Source organism: Misgurnus anguillicaudatus, chromosome 8 (genome assembly GCF_027580225.2).
Source record: "Misgurnus anguillicaudatus chromosome 8, ASM2758022v2, whole genome shotgun sequence".
Classification (NCBI taxonomy): domain Eukaryota; kingdom Metazoa; phylum Chordata; class Actinopteri; order Cypriniformes; family Cobitidae; genus Misgurnus; species Misgurnus anguillicaudatus.
The window spans coordinates 35,454,271-35,472,521 of record NC_073344.2 but is presented as its reverse complement, the minus strand read 5'-3'; the positions used below and the strand labels follow the sequence as shown (position 1 = coordinate 35,472,521).

Genomic DNA, 18,251 nt, shown 5'->3' with positions numbered 1-18,251 from the left:
TTGCCTACAATCTGTGTGTTTGTTGTAGTCCAAGAAAAGAGATTTCCATTGGAAACATACTAACATACTAATACTGTGTTTGACCCCCTTTCGCCTTCAGAACTGCCTTAATTCTCTGTGGCATTGATTCAACAAGGTGCTGAAAGCATTCTTTAGAAATGTTGGCCCATATTGATAAGCTAGGATCTTGCAGGTTGATGGAGATTTGTGGGATGCACATCCAGGGCATGAAGCTCCCATTCCACCACATCCCAAAAATGCTCTATTGGTGTTGAGATCTGGTGACTGTGGGGGCCATTTTAGTACAGTGAACTCATTGTCATGTTCAAGAAACCAATTTGAAATGATTCGAGCTTTGTGCATTATCCTGCTGGAAGTAGTCATCAGAGGATGGGTACATGGGGTCATAAAGGGATGGACATGGTCAGAAACAATGCTCAGGTAGGCCATGGCATTTAAACAATGCACAATTGGCACTAAGGGACCTAAAGTGTGCCAAGAAAACATCCCCCACATCATTACACCACCACCACCACCAGCCTGCACAGTGGTAAAGAGGCATGATGGATCCATGTTCTCATTCTGTTTATGCCAAATTCTGACTCTACCATCTGAATGTCTCAACAGAAATCAAGACTCAGAAACATTTTTCCAGTCTTCAACTGTCCAATTTTGGTGAGCTCATGCAAATTGTAGCCTCTTTTTCCTCTTTGTAGTGAAGATGAATGGTACACGGTGGGGTCTTCTGCTGTTGTAGCGCATCTGCCTCCAGGATTGTGGGGCTCATGGGGAGCGATGCAGAGCGGGGACCATCTTCCGCTGAGACGAGAGAATTCTGTTGTCGCTAGAAGGGATGCAGCTACGACAAAATCACATGAAATCTCACCAGATGAGCGCTGTTTTAAACCTAACCCTAAACCCAACATCTCACAAGATTTGGTCATAACTTTATCCTGAGCCCGAGATTCATTCTGCATGAACCGTAGGCTGTGTCCAAATACCCACTCTTGCTGCCTTTGCACTTGACCACTTGACTACTTACGTGACACATTTCCTGTATTCTGCCAAAGTGTTCTATATCCCATGTGTCCATGTAGAATTATTCACCCAATGGGACACACTTGATTGTAGTGTACAAATGTCAGTCCAGGTAGTGGCAGCAATTTGCACCAAAACTTATTCGTTTTTATTTAGGCTACTTAAAATATATACTTTTAATTTTGAATAAAACACTCTGAAAGCATCATGCTGGAAATAGAAAGAGAAGTTGCCATCAGTGTGAACTACTCCCATCCATCGTCAGATTCATCTGTTTGCTCTTTCGCAAGGACTTATGGGTTGGTAAAGTGCCTGAAGATTGCAGCAATGGTGCAAAGGGGGCGCTGATGAGCACACTTCGGAGTGTAAAAATGACACCGTATACTGACTCATAGACTAAGCGTGCATTCGCAATTTAAGGCCACGAGACCGAATGTCCACATGAAGTGACCCATTTGGGACAGGGCACACTCTGGACTTGTGAACTTCCTCAGAGTCCACACTTTGATGACATCATGTAGACTTTAGGGACCCTTGACCCGAGGGTGCATCGGAGTCGTATTTTGGGACAGACTCGAGCGTAACGCCGGAAATAGGAAGAGAAGTTGCACATCAGTGTGAACTCCTCCCATCTGTCTTCTGATTGCTCTTTCGCAAGGACTTTTGGGTTGGTAGAGTGCATGGAGCCTGCAGCAGTGCGGGCTTACCATAGTATTTTTATGTCCTACTATGAAAAGTCGATGGACCCCATCTTTAAAGTGGACTAATCCTGTAAGACCACAAGACTGAAAGTGCGCCATTTGGCACAGGGCCCATCTCGATTAGCGCTACGGAGTGGTTTTCAAAGCATCATGAGACTTTTGCCCAAACCTCGCGAGATGTCCCGGAAAGTTAATAAATGGATATTACAGATTTTGGTAATAAAACAGAAATTTGTTCTGTATTTTGTAAAACATCTGCAACTGCAACATTAAATTTGTAATTTATTCAGGGACCACTGAATAAACAATGAACTTTAATAAAGCCGCACACACAGAGTTTTTTACAGATGCAAGAATTCTGCTTGTGAACGTTTCAGATAAGTTTAGATAATAATCTTTTAGTTCAGCAAATGTGCATTTTTAGAGTGTTTATTTAAAGAAAAAACTAACATAAAATATATATTTGAAGTAGCCAAAACAAAAACAAATACATTTAGGTTTTGGTGCAAATTGCTGCCACTACCTGTACTGAAATTTTTATACTTGCTAAGTGTGTCCCATCGGGTCTATAACTTCTATAACGCTTGGGATCTTCGCCCAAACACAGAAAATACGTCATGTTAGTATTTAGGTGGTTAAGTGCAAAGACCGCAAGTGTGAGCATTTTGACGCAGCCTGACTAGCTTAAAGTGACCAAAACACAGCTAAACCAGCCTAAACCAAGCTGGGAGACCAGCAAAAAACAGCTCACAATCTTGTTTTCATTAGAATATTTAAAGGTATATTTTAGACACAACCTCAGTTTACATTATTTTATCTTTTCCAGGATATGATTTACATATTTTAATAAAACGGCGCCATCTATTGGAGATGTTTGTTAATAACATGCTAAAGTATATCTGTAGGGATGGTTTTTCACTGGAAAAAAGGACAGATAATTTTTCTTTTCGCATCTTTATTACTTACAAAAATAATGACCATAAACATTCTGCATTAATGACAAAAACGGCACGTATGCAGTAGGCCTTTTCATTTCAATATTAAAGCTCACATCAGTTCCTCTCATCCACTGCCAGTTACATAACACTCTTCACTCTTACATTTCCCACTCTCCAAATCTCACATGAACTCGAACAAAATAAAGCCACATACAGACAAATAAATATAAACCCTTAACTTCTCTTCACTTCAAGTTAGATTTAAAGCACTTTTTGATCCTATATTACTGAATTAGAGGAATATTGCAGAAATGAACAACTGAAATGTATGTTTGGCACAACATCACTGCTTTCCATTTCCAGTTCAATTAAAAGTACGTCTAATACAGCCACTGGGATTTTTAAATAATATAGCATTTAGTATCTAAATGAAGACAGACCAATGCATTCTGTTACCGATCCTCCAAATACGGTTTTACTTGCAGTTAGCTCTGTTGAACTATAAAACAAGCATGCTGGATGCGGCAGTAACATTAGGTTTAAAGCCGTAAAATTCATCGTCAACAATGAACTTCTACCCGGCTTTAAAAACACACAAGCCGTTCCAAGATCAAGGCACTTGCGGCCAGGTCTATATATAGATAGACACAAAAGACTAATTAGCTCCACTGAATACTGTTGCTGTCAATGCAAGTACCTTCAACGCCATGCACATTTAACCATGCCTTTGTTCAAGAGGTGCTGAGAGAGAGATACGGGCAAAATAGGTGCTTGTAAAACACACCTGAAATACCAAGTTAACACATCACTGCATCTTATTCAAGCTAAATATTGTCATTCCTCAAATATGATGTAAAAAGAATTAATGCTAAAAACACAGCAATGTTTACTGTAAATAAGGTCCATCTTGCAACTTAACAAGGTAATATCTTCAGCTACTTTCGTGAACAGGAACGGTTCACAGTATAATCAAAAGGGGGCGATAAGACTACATTCCTGGAATGAATGATGCCAACCTCACAAAAAATACCAATGAGGGTTCCACCTGTGGCATCTATTCACACCTCAGTCCAGTGTTCCACTTACAGCCTCATGTTTGTATTTGTAGTGTTTGGATTTGTGCCGCAGCGACGAGTAACTTGTGCAAAAATTAGCAATCCATCGTCCTGTTTAAAGAATTGGGCAGATGAGGCAAAAAACTAAGCCAAATGTCTCTGGAGCAGGTTGTGGTCCTGTGCTTTGGTCAGTCAGATTCAGTTAGTACGACACTGTCAATACTCTTACTGCAGCAGCTTCTGGTTGAGAATCTCCCAGATCATAGCTTTTCTGAAATATGGCATGTGATTCTAAGGACAAATACAAAGATGATTTAGTTATTCAGATGAAGACCTGTAATATATTTATATATACATACATATAAGCATTTGGGTGATTATATTATTGCAGGTACATTTGGTGTCCAAAGTCATTTTTCTTGTCAAACTATTACATTTTGTATTACTTTAATAAATTGGTACTCATTGTCATGGATCACAAAATGTTACGGGCCATAACAATGTATTTTTTAAGTATAAAAGACACACATTGAGTTCTACTAATATAATCTTTAATTTTGATATTTTATACCTTGAATAGAAAGTTGCACCAGCTTTTAAATAGTAAAACGAAGAAAAAGCGCCTGACTCTATAAGTGCACAGCTCATGCTGTATAAAGCACATAGTGGTACTGGATAATGACATCCGTTGACAACTATTTTCATAACCTATTATTAGCGATTCATTATTGTAGCCCTAACCAAAATTTAAAGGGGCAGTGAATTAAACAATCAGTTTTAACTTTATATTTGGTTATATAAGAGGTCATCATACTTAAACGAACATCCTGCAAGCTTCAGAACTGAAAACGTCCTCTTTACTGAAATAAAATTTTTTTTGGCACCAAGCAAAGAAAATGTTGATTCAGGAATGTGCTGAAATATGACAGGAGATTAGAATTTAAACACCTCCTCCAAACACAAATACAACGACCACTTTTGCAGCCCCGCCAACAGCTTCGCATGACACATGTGGGCCAGGGGCAAAGCAAACCATTCAGTGTCTCAACAATCAGTAAACTTCTTAAATGTCTTTAAAGATTGCCAAATTTAACCAAAATTACTTTTAAATACATTTTTCCTGAGAGACTTTTATTTTGACGCGGTGATCTGTTATGAGTACCCATGAAAACAGAGTGTTCGGTTGTGGAAGAACAGTCTGGGAAGAACGCAGACTAGGGCTGCACGATTTGGGTAATATTTCACCCATTTTTATTCCAAACATGGCGATATGAGCAAGCTGGAGTCTGCAGTCATTCACACTCAGTTTGTTTCATTCAAACGTGAAGCCGGAGGGCGCTAAAGTCAGAAAGTATCAATATGAAACTTTCATAGAATAAGACGTCAGAGCTCAGCTCAGCTGTCAGTCAGGCGTGAACTTGAACAGTGACGTGCAACGATCGATCGCTGTTTTTATAATAACATGCAAATAAAGATGTTTTGATGTTTTAAAACCATGGAGACAATAAACACGATTAAGATTATATATGGTTTGTCTGTATTTTTAACGCTATGTCTGGTATTCTCATAACAGTACTGTATATTATAATGCTATGCTAATCGAGCAAAGCTAACAGCATAAATAGCATAAAATTGTTTATTTTCGGTCTTATTTTATGATCCAAAGCCACATCAGATCACGCATGATTGTTTAAGCACACGACTTTTCATGTTATAATGTGAGTTTTATTATAAATGCTTTTATTTGTAGTGTTTTGATGGCATGCTAAGCTAACATACTAGCTGTTCTGTAAACATCTGCTGTCTGGAGATATGAGATATATGTTTCTAGGAATAATTTTGACTGGTAAAGCTTCTTTAAGGAAAGTTTCTTTTTGTAAGAAAGGAATTTAATAAAAAGAAAGTGAATTGAGACAAAAGGAGGAAATAAAACACTAAATAGAATGTATGAGTAATTATTAATAATAATAATAAAATAAACATTTAGACAGCCATATCCCGGATTAAAAGTTGTTAATGACTCATCCAGATGCCTATTTAATGAGTCTGTTTAAAATCCGGAGCAATAGGACAATAAACTGAAAGGATGTTGTGAGATATAAATAAACAAACATTAGCTTTGCATTTTTGCTGTTTTCTCTAAATAAATGTACATGACATGGGTCTAAAAAACATTTCATAAAATACAGAGTTTTAGAGGTATCATCTTCAGATTTAAAACAGAACATGGTCAGACCTGTGGCTTTATCTGCAGAGCATTTCTAGATTGCTCCAAGGCCAGTTTCATTTAGATTTTCATAACAATATTTCATACAGGTTTGGTGGAGTTAATAAAAAAGTATAATTTAAGCTCTCTATAACAACTTTTTTCATTATGACAGTAACTAATTTTTACCTCTTAATAAACTTCCAAGTGTCTGCTTTCAAATGAGACCAAACTTATGATTTTAGTGCAAAGACTTCATAAACTGTATCTATTTTAGTTTGGCTATGACAGTTTTGTGGGAGGGGGTTCAGAAAATGGAAAGAGGGTTAACAGGTTAATAGAATTACGTCAGTAAAACAGTTCGTTGACTAAACTCCGCCCACAGGAATACATCAATCACCAGCTTTGGCTCAAATGGCTCTGCTAAGCTAAGCTGTGCGAATCACAACACATTAAACAAACTACACAATCAGAACTCGATACGTATTTCTGAAGGAGGGACTTCAAAGAACAAGGAAGACATCAGCCTGTTTTGAGAACAGCGAAACAGCGCTATACAGATAAGTCAATTGTGTGAACAATACCACGTTTTTTTTACACGCAAAACATGAACACGTTATATTGCCCACTATAAACACAATCAAAGCTTCAAAAACACAGAAAGAACATGAGCTTTAAAGAAGTTCCATCTGGCGTGGGGAGTGTTTGCTTACTTTGTGTACCGCGGATTCATTTTTAAAGACGCCACAAGTCAATGCTGGATTTGCAGAGAGACTACAATTAAAAGCACCCCTAATATTGGATCTGACAAAAATGACACAGCAGTATACACAGTGAGTAAAACATTTTACTTTATTTAAGTTACTGCGTTTCACTATTGCTTTGTTAGAAGAGATCGCTTGATATGTCCTGTTGTAACATCCGTGTAATAACAAAACATTAAAAAAATTACTAAAAACATTAAACGATTAATAAAGGTGCAACACTTAACAATACGACTGTAATATAACGACAGAAATATACAAAGTTAGTGATAAGGAAGGACTTACCAGCCCCAATTTAGATTCTGATGCGCGCTTACTGTGTTGTATACGGTAATTTAGTCACTTCGAGTTTAAAGTTTTGTTTCTACTTTACCATACGTATTGTCATATGTATTTCATCTTTAGCACACAGAAACTGTTGTGGCTCAAACATAAATGTGTTCAGCTACTATTTTTACACAATAATGTTTTTAAAACATTTCCCCACATGTAATGACGGGGAATGAAGCCATCCAATCATAGCAGTGGGCATTTACGTCCAGGTCTTCAATGCGGCCCTTCAAACAAACCATTTCTCCGAGAGCCACTAATCCATTATACAAAATAGCCTATTACTTATTGGTTTTGATGTTTTTGATTGTAAAAATCATGTGAACATCAAAAGTAGACCTCAGACAACGGTATAAAACAATAAAATCGACAGATTCATTGCCCCTTTAAAAATATAACCATTTGAAAATAGCAGAAAAAAATGACATTGGACACCCAATGTAGCCGCAATTATATAATCATCCATGTTAGATAAAGCAGTACCTGTCTGAATGTGAGGCTGTGCCCTCTGGCAATATAATCGGCATATTTGCATACGAACACACCACAGTCACTTCCGTTCTTCTGCTGAGGAATCTCCTGCAAATGTTGAGATGATTTGAGCTTAACAAATCCACAACAAACTTATAAAAGTTAGCAAACATTAAGCAGCTGCTTACAGTGGGTCGTAAACTGCAGGTTGTCCATTTTGAGACATCCAGATCTTTTCCCTTCTTTACCTTGAACTCCTCTTTCAAATAAAGCCTATTAAACAAAGTCATCCCGTAAATGTGAGGGTGTGGTATCTTCTGATCAAACTATGTTTTCACATTGATATATAAAAACAATGATTGCTATTAATACATCTTGGCTCACTTAGTAAGTGTTTACATCATTGGACCTAGTATACTAACACAGCATCATAAAAAGTAACAGTTTGAGTTACTCATTTTATAAATAGATGGGTACACATATAAAGTAAGAAATATTTGTCTGGTCTCACGATCTTAACATGTTAGCCCAAAACAGCTTTTTTAAGACTACTGATAAAACTGATATAAGTTTTCATCTCCTGCATGTGTACATTATTTAAAACACGTTAAACAATGTTTTCTTTTTTAATTTCTTGCATAATTAAACCAAACCTATATTTTATTTGCTAAATGTTTCTTACAGTATTTACAATCAGCAAGTACAGTAAAGTAAGTACAATCATACTTACAGTATCATGTTGCATATGTCATCATGCCTTTGTCCCATGGAGTCGTATGATCGTACAGACTTTGATTTAAAGTCCACAACCTAGGACAAAGAAAATGAAGACAATTTACACAACCTATACTTTCTCAGGCAGAAAGAAATACAATTATAGACCATCCCCTCAAAGTAATCAGGACAGATGCAGTCATAAGTGGACAAAAGTGACAGATTAAAACACCAGGTGCAAACGGCCATGTGTTGCTCTCATTCACTGGTGATCCGATTGACCAAAACGCATCTTGATACCAGGTATAAACAGGGCCTAATGATTTCCAATTTACATAAAATATCCCAACATAATGTAAAGAACATTCTGTGACACTTAAATCTTGATATCTTTAAAGGCGGGGTGCACGATTTCTGAGAAACACTTTGGAAAAGGGAGTCAGGCCAAGTACCAAAACACACTTGCAGCCAATCAGCAGAAAGGGGCGTGTCTACTAACTGACATCGTTGCCTGGGTGGTGTATGTGTGGGGCGGGTCTATCAAAAGAAGGTCCAGATTATATTGGGGTAGGGGCGTGCTTGTTTAATATTCACTGAGTAAGGTTGTGTCAAAGACTGATATAAATGTGAAAACTATGACTAAAATCAAATTTGATGCTCCTAATCTCATAATTACATTACAAGACTTTAGCCTGAATTTCACAGAGAGGGTCACAATATTATATTAAAAGTGGATTACTCACAGCAAGGGCCCAATGAACACCCAGGTGAAGGGGGACCAGAATGATGTCATAGAGGAAAAGGTCTACAGCCTTAGTCCAGCGCCTTACTGCAGCATGTCCACCACCGTGCAACTTGGGAAAGAGGAAGGTACTGAAAGAAAAGACCTTTCTGCACCCTACTTCCTGTTCACTGCGTGACATCACGAGATTCATGTAGAAATTGATCACCTGAGAACAACAAGAATAAAATGTTAAGAATGGCTTATTAGGATGTTTTTCCAGAACATTTAGATCATCACTATCACAATTGACTAAACTATCTGTTTTTTGTTTTTTTTGAAAACTTTTTGTTTGTCAGATTAAGAAAGATTAGAATGAACATCTCACCTACACACTAATGTATGAAATACAACACAAATCTTTTGTGAAATGAAACTTTTAGGCATTGCCTCATCATTCAGCCAGTTGCACTCTTGCAGGGTTGCCAGATCCCTCTGTGTGATTCGCAGTTTGAAAGCACTACACAGAACCAGGTTTGGATCCCTCTGGGAAAGAGCAGCACTCACTTCCTGCATCATCTCCTGTTACAAAACATGCAAACAAAATTTTGACTTGAATTCCAGATAAAAGGGACCAAATGTGAGACGATAAATAGGTAGAAAATTTAACCCTTTACATGATCATCATTTACAAACTAAAGTACATATTAAACATTTATTAAAATACATTTTATTACTGCCATTTATTACTATGCATGTTATAGGAATTTTTCACAGTAACTGAATTCAACATGATGGAACTTCAAGTATAGTTCCACAAAAAATTGGCAAATCTGTCATCATTTACTCATTCTCAACGTGCTCCAAACCTGTATAAATGGCTTTGTTCCACTAAACGCAGATATTTGTTATAAAGAAAGAAGCAGGAGCACCACTGACTTCTACAGTAGAAAAAATACTATGGAAGTCAATGGTGCCCCAAAACTGTTTAGTAAATGATGACAGAGTTATTTTTTGCTTGTACTATCCCTTTAATTACAATTTGTCTAAAAGAGCCACACAGATCCAAAATTGAAAATGACCCATGTTGCAGTATCATGTAGCTGTCCATCAATGTAAACAATGTGCAAAGTAGTTGAACCAAAAAGTGCATGATTAATAAAGTTATTGGCTTCTAAAGTAGGAAGTCGACTCTGAATTGCTGAAACGAGTCGTCATATGGATTGAATCTCCTGCCTGACTTGATGCACTTAATACCAACAATTTGCATAATAATCTCCACCTACAGCCTTGCCCGCGGGACAAACAAAAACTATGACCTGCCCACAGCTAGTTAGTGTGTAAACATCATATCACGCAGTGTTTTCAGTTTGTGTTGTTTTCACTACCAAAGGATGAAGATACAGTCTTGTTCAAAATAATAGCAGTACAATGTGACTAACCAGAATAATCAAGGTTTTTAGTATATTTTTTATTGCTACGTGGCAAACAAGTTACCAGTAGGTTCAGTAGATTCTCAGAAAACAAACAAGACCCAGCATTCATGATATGCACGCTCTTAAGGCTGTGCAATTGGGCAATTAGTTGAAAGGGGTGTGTTCAAAAAAATAGCAGTGTCTACCTTTGACTGTACAAACTCAAAACTATTTTGTACAAACATTTTTTTTTTTTTGGGATTTAGCAATCCTGTGAATCACTAAACTAATATTTAGTTGTATGACCACAGTTTTTTAAAACTGCTTGACATCTGTGTGGCATGGAGTCAACCAACTTGTTGCGTCTCTCAGCTGTTATTCCACTCCATGATTCTTTAACAACATTCCACAATTCATTCACATTTCTTGGTTTTACAGCATTTTTGATATCACCCCACAAGTTCTCAATTGGATTAAGGTCTGGAGATTGGGCTGGCCACTCCATAACATTAATTTTGTTGGTTTGGAACCAAGACTTTGACCGTTTACTAGTGTGTTTTGGGTGATTGTCTTATTGAAACAACCATTTCAAGGGCATGTCCTCTTCAGTATAGGGCAACATGACCTCTTCAAGTATTTTAACATATGCAAACTGATCCATGATCCCTGGTATGCGATAAATAGGCCCAACACCATAGTAGGAGAAACATGCCCATATCATGATGCTTGCACCTCCATGCTTCACTGTCTTCACTGTGTACTGTGGATTGAATTCAGAGTTTGGGGGTCGTCTCACAAACTGCCTGTGGCCCTTGGACCCAAAAAGAACAATTTTACTCTCATCAGTCCACAAAATGTTCCTCCATTTCTCTTTAGGCCAGTTGATGTGTTCTTTGGCAAATTGTAACTTCTTCTGCACATGCCTTTTTTTTAACAGAGGGACTTTGCGGGGGATTCTTGAAAATAGATTAGCTTCACACAGACGTCTTCTAACTGTCACAGTACTTACAGGTAACTCCAGACTGTCTTTGATCATCCTGGAGGTGATCATTGGCTGAGCCTTTGCCATTCTGGTTATTCTTCTATCCATTTTGATGGTTGTCTTCCGTTTTCTTCCACGTCTCTCTGGTTTTGCTCTCCATTTTAAGGCATTGGAGATCATTTTAGCTGAACAGCCTATCATTTTTTGCACCTCTTTATAGGTTTTCCCCTCTCCAATCAACTTTTTAATCAAAGTACGCTGTTCTTCTGAACAATGTCTTGAACGACCCATTTTCCTCAGCTTGTAAATGCATGTTCAACAAGTGTTGGCTTCATCCTCAAATAGGGGCCACCTGATTCACACCTGTTTCTTCACAAAATTGATGACCTCAGTGATTGAATGCCACACTGCTATTTTTTTGAAAACACCCCTTTCAACTAATTCAACTAATTGCCCAATTGCACAGCCTTAAGAGCGTGCATATCATGAATGCTGGGTCTCATTTGTTTTCTGAGAATCTACTGAACCTACTGGTAACTTGTTTGCCACGTAGCAATAAAAAAATATACTTAAAACCTTGATTATTCTGGTTAGTCACATTGTACTGCTATTATTTTGAACAAGACTGTATATGAAGAATCTGTGGTTAAAATTACTTTTTCAAGGAGGGATATACTAAACGTTTGGCTGTGAAGAATCTGTGGTTAAAATTACTTTTTTACTAGACGTTTGGCAATGAAAGATGGTTTAGTACCCACTTTATTTGGAACAACATGTGTCTCCTAACCATAACCTTTAAGTATGATTATAGCTACATCCTTGCTTAAATGAGTGTAAAAATGTTACTGTCTGTTGTCGTTTTTATAATCTGGACTAATGATGAATGATGTTGTTTTTTAAACTCTTAATATACTGTCATAGAGTCACGTTAGCAAGCGACTAACCCATGCTGCACTTACGGTTTTGCTATGGCCCAGTTAGCTTACATAAATGCGTAAATGAGTGTAAAATTTTAGTTTTTATCATCATTTTTATTGCTTGGATTAATGATGAATGATGTGTATTGATGTCGATAATGTCTTCTCAGTAAATCATGTTAGCACTAGGTCAATACATGTTGCACTACTGTTGGTCTGTGCCACTGATCTGTGCGGAGACTCTGTCAGTTGACCAATCAGAGCAGAGTAGGCTACTGAAAGGTGGGGTTTAGTTCGGTATTTTACACTTAAAGCCCTGTTTTCAGATTGTTTATGATGAAATAGAACGGTTTTGACTGAAATTTCGACATATGCGGCTGGCCAGAGAATTTTTGGGTGTTTGTGTTTCAGCTCCTACCTTTACAATGGGTTTAATGGTGCACTGGAACAATCCTTCTTAAAATGCATTAAACTTTCGTTTACAAAGACGTGAAACTCACCGAGTGGTCAGGGGTGTTCACTGGTGTGCTCGCGCAGAAATCGCTGCAAAATACGCATTCCAACAGGTTTTATCGTAGTTTTTGCCAACTTCATTGACTTGTATTAGTTGTGCTGTGAGGTATTACTCCGCCGCCGGGAACTTTGTTTCTATTCTTGCAATTGGCAATGGCGGATTAGCGCCACCACCTGGGCTGGAGTGTCTATTATTCAAGCTCTAAGCGGAAGAATGTACGGGTGTGAGGCGTTTGGAAAAATAGGTCCACAAGTTAACAACGAATGCTAAAACAGCTGTTGGAAAGCATCTTTTAACGCGATTTTTGTGTGAGCATATCATTGAACACCCCTGACCACTCGATAAGTTTCACGTCTTTGTAAACGAAAGTTTAATGCATTTTAGAAAGGATTGTTCCAGTGCACCATTAAACCCATTTTAAAGGTAGGAGCTGAAACACAAACACCCAAAAATTCTCGGGGCAGCCGCAAATGTCGAAATTTCAGTCAAAACCGTTCTATTTCATCATAAACAATCTGAAAACAGAGCTTTAAGTATAAAATACCGAACTTGTCCTTTAAATGTATATTTTGAGAAAAATTGCGTTTTTTGACCTTGCATGCATTTAAACCTGTTGTCCGGGACTTATAAACAGTGAAAGGACGCTTAAAATTGGCATCTTACTGGCTCTTTAAAAAAATAATAATTAAAAAATAAATGCAATTTGAATCTAGCTATTCTTGTAGAAGAATAACGTTTGTTTGGACGAGCATTGCTATCTTCCATGCTATGGTGTTTTGTTTGACTCATGATGGCAAGCACTGGTAATTCATTCAGGGTTTAGATTTCATAGAAACTAACCTTGCTGAGTCTTGGAAACTCCTCTCCAGCATGCCTTACTATATCAGTAAGAGGTTCAGGTCTGGAGGTTAACAAAGGTCCTGCTGCTACATCTTTCTCCTTAAGATTTAATCTGGCTTCAACCTCAGCTGACAAATCCACATCTACAGGCTAAAGAGACAGCAAGAAAACACAAATAAATAATTACAGCCCAGTTTTAATAACTTCAAATAATAAAGTACATGTCTAGGGTCAGTCAGCACTTACAATTTTTCTTAAAGTTTGCCCATCCAGGCCCGTATCCCTTACATCACATCCCGAAGTTCTCCGACTGATATCTATTGTTCTGTAGTAGAGCAAGAGAAATAAATAAACAACTTAAAAGTATACAAATGCAGGTGGGCTGATAAAAAGTCACGACAACAAACGAAAAAACTAGTATATATATATAAAAACAGTATTACCTGTCTTTATTATGTGCCAATGATTTTGGATCCCTCCACACAGATATGTTAGGGATAGCTGATGTCAAACAAACACAAAATGTGGTTTAAAAAATAGCTTTTCATCAAGGATTTGAACAATGCTAAGAAGGAATGAAAAATAAAAACATCTGTAACTCACCCCTCAATGGGACAGGTCTACTTATGTCAGTAGTGCGACTAAAGGAGGTGGACTTGTGTCCATCAAGGGGAAACGCTGAGCTGAATAATATTGGAAATATTGTTAAAGTCCTCTTTTATAATTAAATCCAGCATGCACTTATTAAAAGAAAAATTTAAAACTTGCATGTACATACATTGGAGACTTCATGCGTCCAAACGGCAATGGTTTACTATTCGAGTATTTCTCCGAAGCCATTTCTACAAGTCTCCTGTAATGCTCTCGATCACTTTCTCTCAATGCCTAAATCAAACATCACAGAGACATCACAAGGACATCAGTCTCACAAGCCTCTTTGTTTATAAAAAGCAAACTAAATCAACACTGATGATACGATACAATTCAATGACACTTTTCCTACCTCCTCCACAGTCAGGCACGGTTTGTGCGTGCGGCTGGTGTGCTCCATCTCAGACGGCCTTGTGCTCAGGCCTTGAGTGGTGCAAGACGGCACCAGTTTTAAGGATCTGCGCTGGGGCATCTCCCTGCCTCTGTCCTGGCTTCCTTTGTACAGCATTGCTCCACTGCTTAGCAGATTAACACAGACAATGTTAAGGGAAACTAAACTTCCTCTAAACGGTGTTTCTATAATAAATTAAATATTACTTACTCAAGCTTTCTTAAAGCCTGTGGGTTATGGTGGACATTGGGTGCTGTTCTCTCTTTATTCTTGAGCCCAATATCTATATGTTTATCTGAGTGAAAAAAAAACATTATTGACACTACAATGGTGACATGCAGACGTATTCACAGACACGTTTATCCAAAGCGACTTACAGTGAACTACGATGAATCATTTTTTTTGGGGAACTGAACGATCACTCACCCATTTCGCCGTTTTCCATCCATGTACTTAGGCTGTTGCTGTTTATGTCATCAATCCCCATAAAGGTAACCCTGTTAACCTGAGCCAACAGGAAGCAAAACAAGACAACATGCAAAACACGTAAACCCAAAGCTGCCGTGAACAATGAAGCATTTGTCATCGAATTGCTGGTGGATTATGCATTCATACCTGTGTGAAGGATCTCTGCTTTGCATGTTCGCCATTTCTGTGGTGTCTCGAACGAAACAACCCTGCGATCCCAGCGAAGGTCTTCTTGACAACCCTGATGATCACATCTGTAAACAACATGGGCACAAATTGTAAACATGTTTTTGACCTCTCTAGAATCGCAAACATGTGTGATCTAAACTAAGGTGACCAGACGTCCCCGTTTTCCGGGGACAGTCCCGGTTTTTGGTGTTCTGTCCCCTACTGAAGCTGTCCCCGGAAATGTCCCCGTTTTACAGCATGTCCAAAACAATCAGTAAATACACTGAAAAACCCGATCAACATAGCGTTTGTAGTACCAGACCGGAGCAATCATGTAATGATTATTTTCACCAGCAGAGGGGGCCGCGAGCTACTTATTACTTGCGCACGCCACTGATTTAGCGATGAAGAATTTACAACGAGACACGAGAAAGCATCATTATCATCAATCAAGTTATCATAAGATATGAAAACAGTTAAAGTTATGGGGGCTTAAGGTACTAACTACTCATGTTAAATTAAAATAATAAACCAATGAAGTGAACTGATCACAGTATGTTACGGAGCATTTGTTTTGTGTAGGCTAAATATGTTTACATTTTGCATTATTCCTTCTGTTCTTCACATTTACAATGTTATGAAATCAGCTGAAGTAGTACCTTAGAAGTCATTTTTGATGAGGTATGACGGGAGAAAATTAATTTTTAGGCTACAGAAATTGTTCAATTAATTGAATTAGAAACACTGCAAAAATAACTTTCTTATTAATATTTTTCTCTTGTTTTCAGTACAAATACAAAAATTCTTAAGTAAAGATGCATTTTCTTGATGGGCAAAATGACCTAAGAATATACGTCTAATTTTTAGACCAAAATATCAAATTTGTGCTTAAAACAAGCAAAAAAACCTACCACTACTTAATTCAGAAAAATATGTTTTGCATGTTTTAAGCACAAATTAAATTTTTTTTTTTTTGTCTTTAAGCTAGATTTTTCTTAGGGGATTTTGCTTATCAAGAAAATGCATCTTGTTTAGAGATTTTTTAGATATTTGGACTGAAAACAAGACAAAAACACTATTAAGTAAGAAGAAAGTAATTTTTTGCAGTGAACCCACAACAATAAAAAAAAAACTTAAAAAAAACATTTTGTCCCCATTTTTTAATTCATAGATAACAAAAAATGAGATTTTAATGATATTTTCACCATTTAACTAGGAAATGTCCCCGGTTTTCATTTTAAAAATCTGGTCACCTTAATCTAAACATGAAAGATTATCTATATATTTACCGTGTCTTGCTCTTTTGGTCTCTGGATATTCACCCACACCATCAGCAGAGTACACACTGCAACACATAATAAATGAACACAAATTACTATGAATTCATTTGATAGTAAATCAGATAAATTAAAATAAAAGGTCTGCAATACAATCCAAATAGTACTAAGCGGTAGCAATTGTGATTTAAAAAAGATCCAGTTTTGGTATTTTTTAAGTGTTTGCTACACAACACTAATGAATACACAACAGGATCATGTAGTAAAGATTATGTGGTAAAAAGGTCTTTAGTTGGGTTTTCACAGACTGTGTCAAAAATATTATGAACGTGTATAATAACTGTCCACAATGTAAACATTGAACTGTACGCTGCGCATAATGACAAATATAACGTTAGTTGAAACTGGACACCCACCAAAAATATAGTATTTGTAACTTACTTCATTAATATCGAAACAAAAATCTGAAGAAATTCACAAATAGACGAGAAAACAAAATACTAATACGTCACACTTTGATAGTTCCGTTTGGCGGGCCTGCTGCTTTCCTGCCGCTGTGCGTCTGTGCCCGCGGCTCGCGCTTCTTTATCGTTGCCGTGCTCGCTAGGCCACGCTGCGGGTTTTCCACCAGAAAAAGGGACGAAGAGCGACGATAATCCGTCAACAATCCATTCATACATCACAAACCACCACGATGAATAAGACTCCCTTTCGTTTGTTAGTGCCAGGTCTATACTAAAAAGTCTGTCATCAAAAAACGGATGAGTTCATGGTTTCAATAGCCTTCCGTAGCTAACCGAAAGCGCGTTTAATGCGTCATTGACTTGTCATCTGATTTACATCTTATGATATGCTAGCCCTCCCACTATCCACTGTTGCGCTGAGGTCTTAAAAACAAACAGTAATGGCAATAATTTCTAGCAGTAATGGTGTTTTTTTCTGAAAGAATAACACCGCTTAATTTACAATTTTTTGTATGAGTTCCGTCTGTTGTTTAAACCGTTTAATGAGGAGTTAAAATGAAGCTATTTATCTAGTGAGCTGAATCGACTACCCAATGAGAAGTATCACTGAACATCACATGGCTCAAAGTGGAAGTAAACTCGTGTGGATGTGCTTGTTGCGTTTTAAATGTGCCGCGTTCGTCTACAGACATGACTAAACTATTTTCACAAATGTCAGTACATTGTGTGAACATTAAAGCCTGTTGTCATGCTACATTTGAGGTTTTAAATGTAGCTTTACAACAACTAGTCGAATACATTGTTCTTATTTTAATATTCTTTAAAAATAATTAACGTGGCCCTAAATAATGTTTTGTCTGGCCAAAAGAGAAGGCTATCAATTTAGTAATCTTTTGTTATGCATATGAAATTAACGCTCGGAGTACAATCGTACAGTCAGACACCTATTTTTACTCTTAGTACTGCTAGACATAACGTTATATCCAAAATTATACAGAATAACGGTATCATACGGTAGCCTAATGGTATGGCTGTGCTTTTGTTTTGCAGTAATACCATTTATTCTATATTTTAATTATTTGAATAGATTTTACATTTTATAAGCCTATATATATATATATATATATATATATATATATATATATATATATATATATATATATATATATATATATATATATATATATATCCAATTCAAAATTGCAAAAGGCACTGGAAACATAGAA

At 37.2% G+C, this 18,251-nt stretch overlaps 1 protein-coding gene across 2 annotated transcripts; it reads right to left on the bottom strand.

Annotated features, from left to right (window-relative positions):
* Positions 1–2,677: 2,677 nt before the first annotated feature.
* senp2 (SUMO specific peptidase 2) lies at positions 2,678–17,539 on the bottom strand. Of its 2 annotated transcripts, none has more exons than XM_073870789.1 (17): positions 17,077–17,539; positions 16,574–16,631; positions 15,264–15,370; positions 15,075–15,153; positions 14,859–14,943; positions 14,610–14,775; positions 14,385–14,491; positions 14,210–14,289; positions 14,050–14,107; positions 13,853–13,931; positions 13,607–13,756; positions 9,389–9,520; positions 8,961–9,167; positions 8,234–8,313; positions 7,692–7,776; positions 7,516–7,611; positions 2,678–4,023 (listed from the first exon to the last, which is right to left on the bottom strand). In XM_073870789.1, exons 1-17 carry the CDS (start codon positions 17,239–17,241, stop codon positions 3,958–3,960), a joined length of 1,800 nt encoding a protein of 599 aa, XP_073726890.1. In that variant the 5' UTR covers positions 17,242–17,539; the 3' UTR covers positions 2,678–3,957. The 2 variants fall into 2 exon arrangements, with proteins under 2 accessions (XP_073726890.1, XP_073726891.1); XM_073870790.1 differs by having other exon boundaries at positions 14,610–14,772; positions 17,077–17,537.
* Positions 17,540–18,251: the final 712 nt, after the last annotated feature.

Bases quoted from the DNA above. Each gene is read 5' to 3' on its own strand.
- senp2 (XM_073870789.1), bottom strand. From the start codon at position 17,241: ATGTATGAATGGATTGTTGACGGATTATCGTCGCTCTTCGTCCCTTTT. The intron at 14,776-14,858 runs GTAAGTAATATT...TAATCTGCTAAG, and splicing joins CAGGCTTTAAGAAAGCTTGA to CAGTGGAGCAATGCTGTACA. The intron at 14,290-14,384 runs GTATGTACATGC...AATATTATTCAG, and splicing joins GGACGCATGAAGTCTCCAAT to CTCAGCGTTTCCCCTTGATG.